Below are 16,456 nucleotides of genomic sequence, written 5' to 3' on the forward strand. Positions count from 1 at the left end.
AGGGTCACAGAGGTTGTCAACGGTCAGTGGGCGACTGTTTACAATTGTCATAGCTTCATAGAGGAAAGCCCGTAGCGATGCATCACTCAGCCTTCCAGAGGAAAGGGTTAGTGTGGACCTCAAGATGCTTCTTACCGCCTTGATCGGTCTCTCCCACACCCCTCCAATGTGACTGGAGTAGGGAGTGTTCATGCTAAAATTGCATTGCTTCTCTGCAAGAAATACAGCCAGTCGGTCGGCACTGACTTCTTTGAGAGCCTCTTTGAGTTTGTTTTTTGCCCTGACGAAGTTGCTCCCTTGATCTGACTTAATCTGAAGAACGGCACCGGTATGGCGATGAAACATCTCAGGCCATTTATAAGAGCATCCGTTGTCATTTATTCAAGCATCTCTATATGGATGGCATGGGAACTAAGGCAAGTGAAAAGAAGACTGTACCTCTTGTTCTCCTTTCTCCCTTGCTTTGTAAAGAACAGGCCAAAGCAGTCCATACTGCAGAAGGGGAAGGGGGGCGATGGTTCCACACGTTCAGGGGATAGATCAGCCATCCTTTGCTCTTCTGTTGGTTTCCACTTCTTTCTCTGCCTGCAATCGCTCTAGCTCACGCATTTGTGTTGTTCTTACAACTCCCGTATGGATTCCATTTGTCTTTCTTCCTCACGCATCAACTGCATCAACGCGCTTGGCTGCAATTGACGAAGCTAAGAGACTACCAAAATAAAAGACCCATTGTATTTAAAAAAAGGGCACAACTGAATCAACACTTTGCATTAATACATTTTGTTTTTAAGTCTTTTACACAATGAACGGGCGCAGACAGAATATTCCCGAGTCTAACAGTGAAAGCTGACTGCTGTGTTTCTTCCTCCGTGTATAAAGCCTTTTTAACCACATTGATAACTACACTGACGCGCTAGACTGTTGCAGAAAAGTTTACCGCTACATAAACATTACAACAATTTTCCCAAAATTAATGGTATTGTACGTGCTTACAGTGCAAAACAGTTATTAAAATGTATTTTAAGGCTGTATTTCAGACATTTAATTTGGTAAACATTTCAAATAATTGACAATGTACCTTGAAAAAATTATGTTTTCTCAGCCTTTTGCATGAAGCAGAAAACATTACCATCCAATATGCATCTGCTCTGCTTTCGTGCGGGAGATACAATTTTTATTTTGTTGTTTCTAAAATTTAGCAAGTTTTTTCTGTCACTTATCAAAGCCACATTCTAAAAAAAAACATTCTCCATCCAAAACCAATTATAAAGACAGTCCACACAAAAACTGAAAACTCACCAAAAGTATTTATTGTAATTGAGCAAAACAGCACTAAAATAACACAAACACACACAACATTAACCAGATTCAATCTCAGATATCGTCACTGTTTTTCTGACGAGCTGTTGCTTCTTCATCAGTGAAAATTCTCCAGCTTTGTCTGTAGTGACTTGAAGTTACAGATGGTTTGCTGTAGGGCTGAGTTGGGGCTCAGAGACTGGAGCTCCACCAGATAACCACAAATATTATCAAGGCACACGTTGGTAAACCTTCGCCTGAAACACAAGAAACAGACTCCATGACAGAACTGTTCTTGATCAGCAATGATGAGCAGATAGTTTATATTTTTACCTTAAGCGTTTGACTAAAAGGTCAATGATGGATTTAATCAGTCCTATGAATCTACTTGAAACCTAAAGTTGAGATAAAGGTCTGGCAAAGGACTTAGTTTTCATCTTCCAGACACATTTTTTTCCTTTCGCAAGGATTTGTGAATTAACCGTCATGGTGTGGTCATTTTGTCAAGATTACAGCCAGTGTGAAAAACAAAACAAAAAAAACTATACTGTGTCCTTGAAACAACTGGGCGGGAGTTCAATGTTTGGTGACTTTTATTGGTGAAAACTTCCAAGATTGTTTTGCATATCATTACATTCGTAACAAAAGGGCCTAAGTCGATTTTTGGCCATTTTGAGATTCCATGCCTATCTCATATATTTTTATATGTATTTAAAAAACATCTTAAATATGACAATAACTTTGAAAAAAACTATTATAAAAAAAAAAAAATCAAATAAAAATAAAAATAAATGAGTTAGGCAAAAAATGGTATACACATTTTTGTTAAGAGTGCAAATATTGGAATCAAAATGTAACCAAAAACAATATAAATACTAAATCACAGTTCCTATTATCTTTCTTCCAGTTTAAACTAAACTTAACATAAAGTTTATTCATCTGCTGCTGCTGGAGAAAGACACTCACCTGTCATATGTTGGTACTCTGCTTGGATCCTTAACGTATCCCGAGAGAAGGATGTGAATACACTCGACCAAATGAAGAGGCTTCTTCAGTTGCTGCCAGCAAGGATCCTGCAAAAAACAAACAAAATACAATTCATTTTTATGATAGAGTTGTGTTTACCTCTACAAAGACTGAAAAACAAACATTAAACACACGTACCCTTGTTTTGAAGAGTTGGTCATAGACCTCCAGCAGGCGTGGCAGCTGCACACCGATCTCCTGCATGGTGGACGTCACAAATCCAATATCCCAGTGAAGTCGACAGACCTCCTGCTCAAGGAACTTCACCAGGAACTCTGTAATCACATGACCAGGGTTGGGTCAATCATGACTGATTATTAATTATGGCATAATAATTTACATAGCAATGGAGGCAGAAATAAGTGTACCCTCAGAGGGGTCATAGAGGCAGCCTGTTTTGCACCGCCTGTATGCCGCCCTCTGTGTAAAAACGCTGACCGTGATGGCAAAAGGCCGGACTATTGGCGGCTTATTGCCCGGTGTAAAAACGACTAGTGGGTCCTAAGTGTTCTGGCTGAGTTTGATGCAAATCGGGTGAAGCTCTTCAGACTAGTATGCGGAAATGCATTTCCAGGGCGAAACGCCATTTTTGACCTTTGACCCAAGATGGATGACTTCCTGTTTGGTTTTGGGCATGGTCATAGTGTAACTTTTTGCTCATCTTTGGGTCAAGAATACATGTGGCAACATTTGTATGAATCGGACAAACCTGCTGGTTGCATTATAGATTTTTGGCGTCTATAATGCTGGAGAGACTATGTCTCTCGGCTGGCCTGGGAACGTCTCGGGGTCCCCCCGGAAGAGCTGGAGGAAGTGGCCGGGGAGAGGGAAGTCTGGGCCTCCCTACTGAGGATGCTGCCCCCGCGACCCGGAAACGGCTAAGAGGGAGAAGATGGATGGATGGATGGATGGATGGATGGATGGATGGATGGATGTTTCAATTAAGAACAGTGAAACATCCCCCTCCCCCACCCCATATCTCCGGCTGAGCTATTCTCATGTTTTATAAACAATAACGGAAGTTCAAACATGCTGTGAAAGGGTAAATTATAGAAAGTATATAAGATATACAAAATCTTGTCGTGTATCGTATTTTCTCATATTTTAAGAAATGAACAATATCATTTACCCATGATTTAAAACTCAGAGGATGTTTGTCCTTCCATTTATTTAATATCAGTCGACGTGCTAAAAGAGAACCAAAAGCAACCATAGTTTTGGCCCGACGACTGAGATGCCAGTCAGGTGGTATGACCCCAAATATTGCTGTCATGGGAGTGGGTTTAAATGACATTTTTAAGACATCTGTAAATGTTGAAAAAATCAGTTTCCAAAACCCATTCAGTTTTGGGCAGGACCAAAACATGTGTGTAAGAGTGCCTGGTGCTTGCCTACAACGGTCACACATGGGATCAATACCAGGAAACATTTTAGATAGTTTGATTTTGGACCAGTGGAGGCGATGCATAACCTTGAATTGGATCACGGTGTGTCTTAAACAAATGGAAGAAGAGTGTATATTTCCCACAGCTTTTCTCTCAGAAAGTCCTAACCCCAATTCTTCCTCCAAACAGTTTTTCAACCTGAACAAAGGTTTCAAGTCGTGAGTGTTAATTAAAGAATAAACAAGTCCAATCGACCCTTTAGAAGATGGGTTCAGTTTCAAAATCGAGTCTAGGAGAGAGCTGGTAAGTGTGGATGGAAAAGAGGAGATAAATGTTGATACAAAATTACGAATCTGAAGATATCTGAAGAAATGTGACCTTGGAATATTGAATTTTGATGTCAATTAATCAAAAGATGCAAAAGTGTCATTAATAAACATATTTCCAATTGTAGTGGCTCCTCTTTCAACCCAGACATCGAACACTTTGTCCGTGATTGATGGTTTAAAGACATAGTTTTTTGTTATAGGGGCGTGGATTGAAATATCTTTTAATGAAAAAACTCTTCGAAATTGCGTCGGTATCTTAAAAGAGTGTTTGATTATTGGATTTGACGAATATTCAGATATAGGTTTAAGTAAAAGAAGATTTGTATTAAGCAATGCATCTAAAGAGGTAGAATGACAGGACCAATGTTCCAATTGAAGCCATTTAGGGGTTGAATCAGAGTTTTGGGATCCTTTCCAGTAGAGTATATTTCGTATGTTGGCAGCCCAGTAGTATTGTTGAAAGTTCGGGAGGGAAAATCCACCATTTTGATAATGGCGTAACATATTTTTACGTATTCTAGGTGTTTTCTTATTCCAAATTAACTCCGATATTAGTTTATCAATTGATGTAAAAAAGATCTTGACAGGAACAGAGGAATGCTCTGAAAAACATATAAAAAATTTAGGCAGCACATTCATTTTAATTACATTGATTCTACCCTCTAATGATAAAGGCAGCAGACCCCACCGTTCCAGGTCCGGCTTTAAATGACATAATAATGGAGGGAAATTAGCTTTGAAAATGTCTTTAAAATTATGTGTGATCCAATTGATTTGGTTTTAAAACGGAATAACCAAAGAACTATGGGTACACGGATAATAATACTACATATATGGTTTTGATACAATTTTTTCTTCTTTAATATTAAATAAATAGCTCAAGTGGACTTCCAGACACTTGTTATTCAGTAGTCCTGTTTATTTACATGAACAGACACTGTTTGTTGTGGGGAGTTAGTATAAATCGTCAAGCTGTTTACGAGCACGGACCAAATACTGAAAGTATTAGATCTCAGTTTGTGTGCGTGCACTCACGTGCGTACTGAACCCCGAGCAAAACAACCTTCTTCAACCCAATTCTTATCGTCTTAAAATCAGCATCACCACTATTGCGCTGCACTTTCATTATTATTTAATTTCCTGATATATAGTTAATCATTTTTACTCCTTTCCTTGCATGGCTTTTTCTCTTTGACTCCTCGCTTTGCCAAGCAACAAACAACAGCTAATTTAATGTAAGTAGTTAGAAAGGTGAAAATGGAACCTAATTACCAAGTGGGAAGTATCTCGGTGTTCCAGCGTAAATCTTCCCCAGTGACACAAGTTTCAGGTTCAGGGACCTCATCCTGTCTATTGGACTCATGGTCACAGAGTCTCCCAGTTCTGAAAACAACATAAACACAGGTTTTAGACAATTAGGCCAGACTCCAGTTAGTCTTGATAAACCCCACGTGCCTTTCTCCAGGATCTCTTGCCACAGTGAGTGCACCAGGATGGGGTCTGAGCGTCCAGCACAGTGAACGATCGCCAACTTGCACTCAGACAATTTGAAATGATCAGCAAACTCTACATAGAGCTGTGCAAACACACACACAGAGGAACATATTAACACACAACATTCACAGTCAACGTTTAACTCTCCTCTATATTACCTTTGTGACGTCCATGGGCTCTGAGCTCAACTGAGAGATGACATTTTCTACAGTGGGATTATGGGAATACTGTGTGATCAGTGTTTCCTGAATCTGAACTTGAATACGCATGACCTGAAACAAAGAGAAAGCACAAAACTCAGAAACTAAAGAGCTAATGTACTTCCTGTGGGTGATCACTGCTCACGTACCTCCATCCTGTCTTGCAGCTCATGAAAAAAAAATGTGCCTGACGCCTGAGCCGTGATGGAGGAGCTCCTACCCAACATGATGGCTCGAGCGATGTACTCCAAACGCTGCTTCAGGGAGATCTCAGTGCTGGTGAAAAGAAGACGACAAACCTTTAAACAATATCTGAAATAAATGAGTGATTATTTCATTTCCTGGTGTAGTATCTGAACCTGTGCATTTCAGCCAACCGGGCTAGTACGTGGGCTGCTTTGACAAAGTTGTGATTCTTCTCGTAGTAGCGCCTTAACAGGTCCATGTTGTGGACCTGACTGTGATTCTGCTTGATCATGTGCTTTAGATGCTCCTCTAAATATGGAGAATTCAACTGGAAGGAAAAATAAAACAGCTGTAAATGTTGGTCAACATGTTTACTGTACAGCAGTGGTTCCCAATCTTTTTGTCCCGTGTACCCCTTCATATCATAAGTACTGTCTCCATCATTTAATTTGCTTTTTCATTAGTGGAACAGCAGGTACTCCTAAACCTAAAAAATAGCCTAACAACAAACTAGCAACATTTCACGATTATTTCTAAATGAATTGTTAAATCTTTCTGAGTTGGGGTACTCAGCAATGTGCTCCTGTACCCCTAGGGGCACATGTACCCCTGTTTGGCAACCAGTGCTCTACACCACATGTGTCAAACTCAAGGGCCGGGGTTTGGAGCATCCAATTTTTGCCCGCAGGAGAAAGTAAAAATGACAGAGATCACAAAAATGATTGTGTAAATGAAACTCAACAATATTTGAAGGGGCTCACAGTTTTGCTGGTGCTTATATCATATGAGTACAGTCATTTTTAATGTTAAACTGTCGAAAAAACCCTCAAAACTCTTACAAAATCCTTCAATTTTACTGAAACTATTACCTAATACGTATTTCCCTTAATTAAATATAAATTGTCCACAAAATCTAGGAAATTTAAAGTGAAGATTCTGTTAGGACTGATATCTATCACTTATTGCTTGAATATTGTCACTTTTTTATATATTTTGTAATTTTTGTATACATAGAGGTGTAAACTAGGGTACAATGTTGAAATAACTTGTTTTTCCCCATAAAATTAGTTAAACTGCTCCACATTTGGCCCCTAAAACCAAAATGAGTAAAACACTCCTTCTCTACACGTATTCATATTTTTTATCTAAAAGAACAGGAATTAAAAAATGAAGCATTGCCAGGAAAAAGAACCTCGAGCAGCTTGTCCGTCAGGTCCGCCTGAATCAGCCAGTTGTACAGAGCGACGTGGAACAGCTCATCCTGAGACCTCTGGGCCAGACCGAGCATCTGCTCAAACTGCAGGGGAGCAACAGGCGTGCATTAGGAATACAGATCGCTGTGGAAAGAATTAAACAGCAACTAGCTACCCTCATGACTCACGTGGACGGTGCTGAGCGTGTTGGCATCAGAGGTCAGCACTGGAGGGCCCGGCTGCTTGGGGACACTGGGGGATTGTGGGGCATATTTGCTCTGGTTCACCAGCTCCTGCATGGTGTCGGTGATGCACTTATAGCACAGAAGTCTTAGGGTGATAAACAGAGGATGGAGCAGTGACTGATGGGAGCTTTCTAGTGTTGCTGCACAGCAGGGTTGGGGTCAATCATAATTGTAATTGCATAATGGCAATTATGACGTAATTATAAGTGTATCATAGTTGAAAAAAATGTGTTGCTGATGTAATCATAATTGAATTGTAATTGAGTAATTGTAGTAATTGTAGTTGGCATGAAATTTCTATAAAACTGTCCTTTACAATGTAATTTAACACAAAACTGAGGAACCATGTTTCATATCACATTTACCTGTCAGTTCTCTTGAGGATCATTTTACCCTTTAAAAGTAATGAAACGAGGGGTATACCGAGACAAAAAAGGCTATCAAAGTAATCAAAAACTAATTAGATGGTAAATAATATTTTTTTTGTATTTAAAGCTGATTAAAGACATGGTTCAAAACTGACCCGTTATCATAAGAGATGCTAACAGAAAGCTAAAACAAGAAGAAATTTACGTTTCATGGAGTTAATTATTAGAGGCTCAGTAATTTTGATTTACTGAAATTGAACTTTAGTAATTGAGAGAATAATTGTAATTGACTTTGTGGGAAAAAAATAAAACGTGTAATTTTAATGGAAAACATGCTGGTCAAAGTAATCGTAATAGAGTTGTAATTGAACATGGGTAATTTAACACGTAATTGTAACTTAAAAGTGTAATTCAATTACAATTATGCCTCGAACTGCAAGCAGTTATGAAAGGGGGCCAAGCCTTCCCGCGTGACTCTGCCCCCAGGTTTTGCAGAGCCCATGGAAGTACATCACGAAGGATGACAGGCTTGGGGCGTGCGTCAGGACACAGGCCAACGTGCCATTTGCAGTGAACATGTAGATATAAAGTTTATGAAGATGTGATTTAGAATGTGAAAGTTACAGGCCAAAATGCGTTTGCACCCATTATAGCGCCACCTAGTGCAGACATGCAAACACCAACAGCATGAAAAAGGTGACAACAAAACCTCCCCCAGAGAATCCTTTTGATTTTAACACAAATTAAGCAATCTGGAACACTTTAAATAGTACAATAAGGCAAAATACACCATTTTCTTGAAACCTAAAAACATTTATTTACACCACTTAAGTTGTGGTTTGTGAAAAATTACTATATATGATATAAAAGTACCTAAAATTTGCAAAATATAGGTATAAAAAATGTATTGCCATTTCTGAATTTAAAGTTAATTAATTCTGTTATGACATATTCCCCATATTCTATTGCTTAATACAGTAGCTTGATGGAAGCGCCTCTTTACCGTCTGTACCTTGTTTAAAGCCAAAATAGTTCCAAATGTGACTCCGCGGCAAACTCGCCACTCTGGCCAAACAGTCGGGCGGAACCAGTGTGCGGAAACAGCCTATCATATCCCCGGACGTCACTAGTGACAGGCAAACAGCCAAACAGCCAATCCCTTTCTTACAAAGTGTGCAATAGGCTTCCCAGTTGTTATTCTCGACTGGATTTATCCAATTTTGAATTTGGGCTTCTCAAGCCATGAGTCAGAGAACTTGCACTTTCCCATCTTTCTTCTTCTTCTTGTCTGTTTAAATGCTGGAACATTCGCTGTCATATGACGTTGCACCCGTACGCACGCGGTCCAGAGGCAAAATAGCGCAGAGTATGCAACACACTCGAAGCTTGAATATAATAAAATTTAATACCTCATAAAATCGCGGTTAAGACTTACTTTATACTTTTTAAGGGCCTTTGTACAATTTGAGTCATTTTGCTATTCACATGTGGAATTACCCCAAAATATCGCGTTTTCGCCAGTCCTAATATGCATTCAAATTTTCATGAGTTTTTGAACGTGTTTAGGCCCTTAAAATGCTATAAATTTTTTTAACAATAATAATAACTAGAACTGCAAGCAGTTATGAAAGGGGGCCAAGCCTTCCCGCGCGACTCGGCCCCCAGGTATTGCGGAGCCCGTGAAAGTACGTCATGAAGGATGACGGGCTTGTGGCGAGCGTCAGGACACAGGCCAATGTGCCATTTGCTGTGAACAGGAGCGACCCAAGGTCATACCCACCAAATTTGGTAAAAATCGGTCTTGCCATTTATGAGATATACATTTCCCATATTTGCAGCGCCCCCTAGTGGGGCAAATCATTAAAATTTTGCTTATACCCTTACAGTCACATGCCAACCAAGGATTTCAGATTTGATTTTGTTTGTATTTATTTTGACCAAGATATGGAAGAGTTATGCATTTTTAAAGCTCGCTAAAAAAATTTACTCTGTAATTTTCCACGCATTGTTTGAGCCAACAAAATTATTTCATCAACTTTAGATCAGATCCAACTGAATTGGTCCTTTGGCGTTTGCACCCATTATAGGGCCACCTCGTGGTACACTGTTTGGTATGGGTTATCCGTGTGCTCTTATATAGTTACCCTGTAAATTTCACAGCCCTCAACATATTACTTCTGCTGAAATAAAGGTTTGTTTATTTATAGGTTATGTAGTAATAAGCCACGCCCACTTTGACAAATCACGATTAACTTCAAGATAAGGTCCCAGGAGCGACCCAAGGTCAAACCCACCAAATTTGGTAAAAATCGGTCATGCCATTTAGGAGATATAAATTTCTCATAATTACAGTGCCCCCTAGAGGCTTAATTTATTCAAGTTTGACTTATACACCCACAGTCTCATGGCAACCAAGGATCTCAGAATTGGTGGTGTTAGCAATTATTTTAGTATGTTTAGTATGTTTACATAAAAGGTTCCCTGGCCCAGTGGGCTTGGCACCATAATAATAATAATAATAATAAAAATGAGGTGCATTACAATAGCTTCCTACACACACTGCTGTGCTCGGGCCCTAATTACATCCTAATTGTAATCAATGATCAAATATGCAATTACAATTTTAATTGACCCTAACCCTGCTTAATAGTGGTGATGTTTTCCTGTATTACCTCTCCTGAAAGGCCTGCTGTCCCACTTTGTCCTCCTCAGGCTCTCCGTTCTTATAGAAATGAGGTCCGAGTCTCTGTGGATCTTTCTTGTCTGCAGCTGTGAGGCATAACTTTAGCACTCCTTCATAGAAATGACCTGGGATGCAAAAAATTAAAAGAAATAAAAAAACAGCCATCTCACATTGCAATCAATGCTTAAAGCAGCCGGAGCTGGTGACTTCCATGATCCTACCTTGCCTGTACTGGGAGCAGACCAGTGGCAGGTCTACATGCTGGCTGATCTGCTGGTAAAGCAGCAGGGACTCTCTTAATGTTCTCTCTTTATCTACTTTGTTCTGGGTCTGCTTTGAGCTCTGCAGCAAAGCATTAGCCTGAGTTGGAACAACAGGAAACACAAAATCATGGAGTCTGAATCAATAACCTTTTTTTTCTCATTGTCTGCACATGCTGTCGAAGGTTTACACTGCAAGAAGTGCAATCTTTTATAGACAGCAATGCATGTTTTGTTATTGCAATTAAATAAATGAATTTATTTTATTGCATAATTGTGACCATCACCAGCCCTCCCTAAGGAAGGGTAAGAAGAACTTTATTATAGGAAGGATATAAAAAGAGAGGGCAGTGTTACACCTAGGTGAGGGGGAAGGAAACAGGGAAGAGGGAGTCGGAGTAGGAAATGGAAAGGGTGGGGAAGAAGTGAATGCTTTAAAGTGAGAGTGAGATGTGATGTTATAGTTGTGTATATTGTGCTTATTGTGTTGTGAAATACATTCAGCCAGTCTGATGACAAGTGTGGAGCTCAAGTATAATGGTGGTGGCCGTGAGTAGAGGGAAGGAGTGAGTAGTTATACCTAAAACTGGTATTTGGGATCAACGTGTCTAAGGTTAAGTCCAGTATGAGTTTATCCAGTGCGGCGCCCACCGGCAGGCCCAGAGGCATAGAGACCGGACCCCAGGCCAGTAACAGAAGCACAAAAGCACAGCCCCAAACGGTCAACAGTGACCTCAACCACCAGAACAACTAGCACCACCCCCAGCAAACAGCATTATCCGAAAGTGCTACGCAGCCCCGCCCCAACCAAAGCACAGACGCCAGCGCCCCCCAGCGTGCCCATCCCCCACACCGGCGTGGCAGGCCACCCCGGGCCCGCACAGAGCGGGGACCACCGCCAAGGCAACCAGGAGACGAGACAAGCACCAAGCCTTACCCGAAGGGAAGAGGAACCCCCACGCCCCGCACGCCCGCAAGGCGTGGGACGTACGTGCACCCTCGTTTTTATTTGTTTATTTTTTTTTAACTATTTTCAGAGAATCACAGTGCATATATACATACTATACATTTCACATATATATTCGTTGCTGTACATCTGAGTTGTAAAACAATCACAAGAGGATTGATCCATTTTAAATACAACAAGATCTCAATACTCTTTTTTTTTTTTTTCTTCCAAAATAGGGATGTACAAAACCAAAACAAGTAAAAAAAAAAAAAAAAACAAAAAAAAAACTATGGTAGCAACAAAATTAGAATTCAAATATACAAAGTTCTACACCTTTCTAGGGAAACATTCTGATGCTTTTAAGGTTTTTCCCTTCGGATGCTACAGGTAGGCTCACTGTTTCCTATCCCAGTGAAGGGGACAACCTATGTTTTTTGTCTGTCAGTCCTATTCTCAGTATTTGTCATCTTATCCCTAAAGGAGACCCATTTCGTCCACATATTTGTAAATTTGTCCATTTGTAAGTTAAGTGAATAAGTAATTTTTTCCATATGATGTATTTCGTTCACTGTGCCTATCCATTCACTCATTGTGGGGGGTTCAGGGTTTGTCCATCTTCTCGTGATATTTTTCTTCGCCGTTGTTACCATTAATCTAAATAATTGTTTATTCTGATTTCCCAGGATGCAATCATCTCTTCCCAAGAAAAAAGTTTTAAAGTGATTGGGCAGCTTTGTGTTAAATATTTCTTCCATTATCTTATGTATATCACCCCAAAATGTCTTCAACACTGAACACTCCCAGAATATGTGGCAATGGTTTGCTTCTTGATCCCCTGAACAATGCCAGCATTTCAGTTTTCCTTGTATGGTGTGTTATTAACTTGGGTGTGATAAAAAATCTCAAACATTTCCATGCAAACTCCCGCCACATGTGCGAGTTAGTGCTTTTCCACGTTGATTCACAATAACTCTGCCATTCTTCTGTTGTTATTTCACCAGCACCTTCTTTTTCCCGCATTTAACCTTTACGTACCCAGTTGTGTTTGTTTAATTTGATTGAAAACCCTTTTACAGCCAAGAAACAATACCTTTATTAAAGTCACCTGTATGGGCCCTCAGCACCTCTTTGAGTATTGGATCCTCCAGGTCTAGGGGATATTTAGTTTTACATTTTACAAAGTAATTTCGTACCTGTATACCTGTAAAAATCTTATTGTTCCAGGGAAAACTCTTTTTTAAGGCTCTGAAAGTCCTTTAATTGTCCTTTTGTTGTTAATGAGTAGAATGTTGTGATCCCTTTATTTACCCAATTTTTAAATCTAGCATCAAACTGATTGGGTTTGAAATTTGGATCGTGTGCTACCCATTTGACAATCCAAAATATATCGAATAATTCATACTCAACTTTGATTGCATTCCAAATTTTTAATTGAAACCTGACCCATGGATTCGACACTTTGCTTGTCATTTGGATTGTCTCCTTATTTCCCACACAGGCCTGTATTGGAGGATCGGCCATTAAATGGTTTTCTATGTCCTTCCATCTTGCGTTATATTGCGGGTTACACAAATTTAGGGCCTGATTTGGGACGAATAATAATCTTGCAACTTTGGAATTCCCATTCCACCTGCTTTTTTAGGGAGCTGCAGTGTCTTATATCACACTCTCGGTTTCTTCCCTTGCCAAACAAACCTTGAGAGAATCCTATTCCACTCAACAAACTGCTTCACACTAATCTCAACTGGAAGGGCCTGAAACAAAAACAGAATCGGAGGGAGGATATTCATTTTGATCGATTCTATTCTTTGAGTAAAACTCATAAAAGGATTTGAGTTCCACCTCGATATGTCATTTTTTAGATTATTTAAAAGGGGGTCAAATTTAATATTTTCAATTGTGGATAATTCTTTTGGCAATAATAGCCCAAGATATTTTATTGATCCTTGATCCCACTTTAAATTATATTTATCTTTAAGTTCCTTTGGTGGGATATAGTTAAGTTGTAAAATTTGTGTCTTTTGAACATTTAACTTATAACCAGAGTAATTACCAAACTGTTGCAATTATTTAAGTAGTTCTGGAAAAGATTTAGAGGGTTCAGTTGAATAAACTAAAACGTCATCTGTATACAGCGCCACCTTGTGGTCATCATTGTTTATGCTTATTCCTTTAATGCTGTCTTTTTGTCTGATCCACTGGGCCAAAGGCTCAATAAAAAGCACAAAAAGGAGTGGTGACAGTCCACAACCTTGTCTTGTACCCCCTTCTAATTTGATGCTTTTTGATAGATGTCCATTAATTTTAATCCTGGCATTGGGGTTATTATACAGGGAACCTATTACTTTAATAAATGTTTTATGGAATTCGAATTTCTCAAAAACTCTGTATAGAAATTCCCAGCAAACCAAATCAAACGCCTTCTCTGCATCTAGGCTGACTATAACAGCTTGTAATTGTTTTTCTTAGATATGGTTTAATAAGTTTGTCTTTGAGAGATGAAGCCAGTCTTGTCCGTATGGATGAGCTGAGGGAGAATTTTTTCTACTCTTTTTGCAAGGATGGATGTGTACAGTTTATAATCAATATTAAGAACCAAAATTGGCCTGAAGGATCCACATTCTAATTTATCCTTGCCTTCTTTGGGTATAATGGATATTGTGGCTTCTTTCCACGTTGGGGGTATCCTTCCTTCTTTTAGTGCATTGTTAATTAAGAGAATAAGATTTTATTTTAATTTGGTGCGGAAGATTTTATACCATTCGGCTGAGAATCCGTCTGGTTCTGGTAATTTATTTGCTTTTAGTCGGGAAATTGCTTTGTTTAATTCTTCTCCAGTAATGTCCGCTGTTAGTATTTTATTTTCTTCCTCCGTTAGGGTGGGCAGGTTGAGAGAAGTAAGAAAATTTATGATATTTTGTTCTCCCTCTAGTTGTGGTTGAGTATATAGGCAGTTGTAATACTGTATGTTTGGAAGGCTGTTTGTATATCCTCTCTTTTGTATACTATATTTTTTGCAGTTGGGTCTCAAATTTTATAAATGGTGCCATCAGCCTTTTGTTTTTGTAATTTTCTAGCTAATGATTTAACAAATTTTGGGCCAGTCTCATAATATTTCTGTCTTGTATAAATCATCTTTTTTTGGATCTCCAAGATATTGATCTCTTTCCCGATCTCCTTTAATTGAAGAGCGACATCTGGGTTTGAGCCTTTTTTGTGTTTTGTTTCAAGCACCTTCAGTTCTTTAATTCGTTTTTTAAGTCTCTGCTGTCTTTATCTTTTGTTATTTGCACAGTACGCAATTATTTTGCCTCTCAAGGCCGCCTTTAAAGCATCCCAGACAATTTCTGTGGCAACCTCTCCATTGTAATTCTCTTTTACAAAATATCCTATTTCTTTTTTAATGTATTTTTTAAACTCTATGTCATTAAGAATACTTGTGTTCAGTCTACATAAAGTGTTGCCTATATTATTGCTTATTCGAATTGTTAGCAGAACAGGAGCATGATCTGATATGTCAATATTACCATGTTCACAATGAAGTACTATATGATGATCCATCTTGTGTATAAAAATATAATCTAGTCTCGAGTACACATTGTGAGGGTGTCAATAGTGTGTATAATCCCGTTCTGTTAGATGCACGTCTCTCCAGAGGTCTAACACTCCTAACTCTGTTATGAGAATCTTGAATTTTTTGCGAAGTGAAGTCTGTATAAACCCCTTGGATGAGTCTAGCCTTGGATTTATCCGTATGTTCAAATCTCCCCCACATATTAAGACACCGGTTCCATGTGACATCAGGTCAAATATTTTCCTGCTAAAGGTAATATCACTGCCTGGTGGGATATATACATTAAGTATTGATACTTCAGTGCCCTCTATCTTCCCTGAGATTAGTAAATATCTTCCTTCTTTATCTTTAACCTCCCTGATTTTCTCGAACTGAAGTCTTTGAGAAATCAAAGTGGCTACTCTTCTTCTACGGCCATTTTTGTATGCTGAGGAGTAGACTTTTGAGAAACCCATCCTTCCTAATTTTTCATGTTCTGCTGAGTTTCCTGTAACAGTGCGATATGTACTTTTCCTTTTTTTAATTTACTCAGAAGTTTATATTATATGATATAACCTTGACATTTTGGTTGTCCGTAATAATGGTTTATTATCCAAAACTGCCTTTTCCCTGTCTTGTGATCGACTCTTTAAAACCTTATACATCCCAGAAAAATGTTTAAACATTAAGAAAACTAAAAACAAGTATAACATGAACTTAGAACTTGAAAATAACTTCACACTTTCTTCAGTGTCTTTTGTTTCCAACAGTGAGGCTCGATCTAATCGAGTCTTCTCAGTGCCTGTTATGTAAAGGCACTTATCAGGAGGCAAATCAGGAGAGGTGTCCTGATAGATGGACGCATGTCATGAAATGACATGCCTGCTACATTTCTGCGTCCCGACTTCTTATGCAATTTTTTTAGGCAAGTCCTCAGTTTTGAACTCAAAAACAGACAGATCTTTTGCCGTCTTAACTAACCCGTTATAAAAAAACTAAACTTCAAAAAAGAGTTTTTGTTCCAGAGGAAAGCACAATGTTTAGAATAAACTCAGGATACATACCTGGAGTCACACATCTTAAATACAAGACAAAATCAAGAGTTTAATTGGTTGTGTGTGTGGGTCATCTGAATTCCTGCAGTTTTTCTTTGAATGTTTTTTGTGTTGATGTCCCATCCCGTTGTTGTCTCCTGGCCTCGTCTGGTGCTCTATTCGGGGATCCAGCCCTCTGCCACGCCAGGAGGAGTTGGAGCTCTTGGTGATCTCTGTCGACTGGGGCTGGGA

General features: G+C 39.1%; 1 protein-coding gene across 1 annotated transcript in view; it reads right to left on the bottom strand.

Annotated features, from left to right (window-relative positions):
• Nucleotides 1-1,417: 1,417 nt before the first annotated feature.
• LOC114472933 (nuclear pore complex protein Nup155-like) overlaps nt 1,418-16,456 on the bottom strand; it is a 34,804-nt gene continuing 19,765 nt past the window's right edge. The window contains exons 21-32 of the mRNA XM_028462257.1: nt 10,630-10,768; nt 10,398-10,533; nt 7,301-7,442; nt 7,112-7,216; nt 6,093-6,247; nt 5,883-6,009; nt 5,692-5,805; nt 5,495-5,615; nt 5,312-5,422; nt 2,464-2,600; nt 2,266-2,372; nt 1,418-1,556 (exon numbers count right to left, since the gene is read on the bottom strand). Of these exons, the coding sequence (XP_028318058.1) occupies nt 1,418-1,556; nt 2,266-2,372; nt 2,464-2,600; nt 5,312-5,422; nt 5,495-5,615; nt 5,692-5,805; nt 5,883-6,009; nt 6,093-6,247; nt 7,112-7,216; nt 7,301-7,442; nt 10,398-10,533; nt 10,630-10,768 (1,533 nt within the window). The remainder of the gene's footprint in view (nt 1,557-2,265; nt 2,373-2,463; nt 2,601-5,311; nt 5,423-5,494; nt 5,616-5,691; nt 5,806-5,882; nt 6,010-6,092; nt 6,248-7,111; nt 7,217-7,300; nt 7,443-10,397; nt 10,534-10,629; nt 10,769-16,456) is intronic.

This window comes from Gouania willdenowi, chromosome 12 (assembly GCF_900634775.1).
Source record: "Gouania willdenowi chromosome 12, fGouWil2.1, whole genome shotgun sequence".
In the NCBI taxonomy this organism is placed as follows: Eukaryota; Metazoa; Chordata; class Actinopteri; order Blenniiformes; family Gobiesocidae; genus Gouania; species Gouania willdenowi.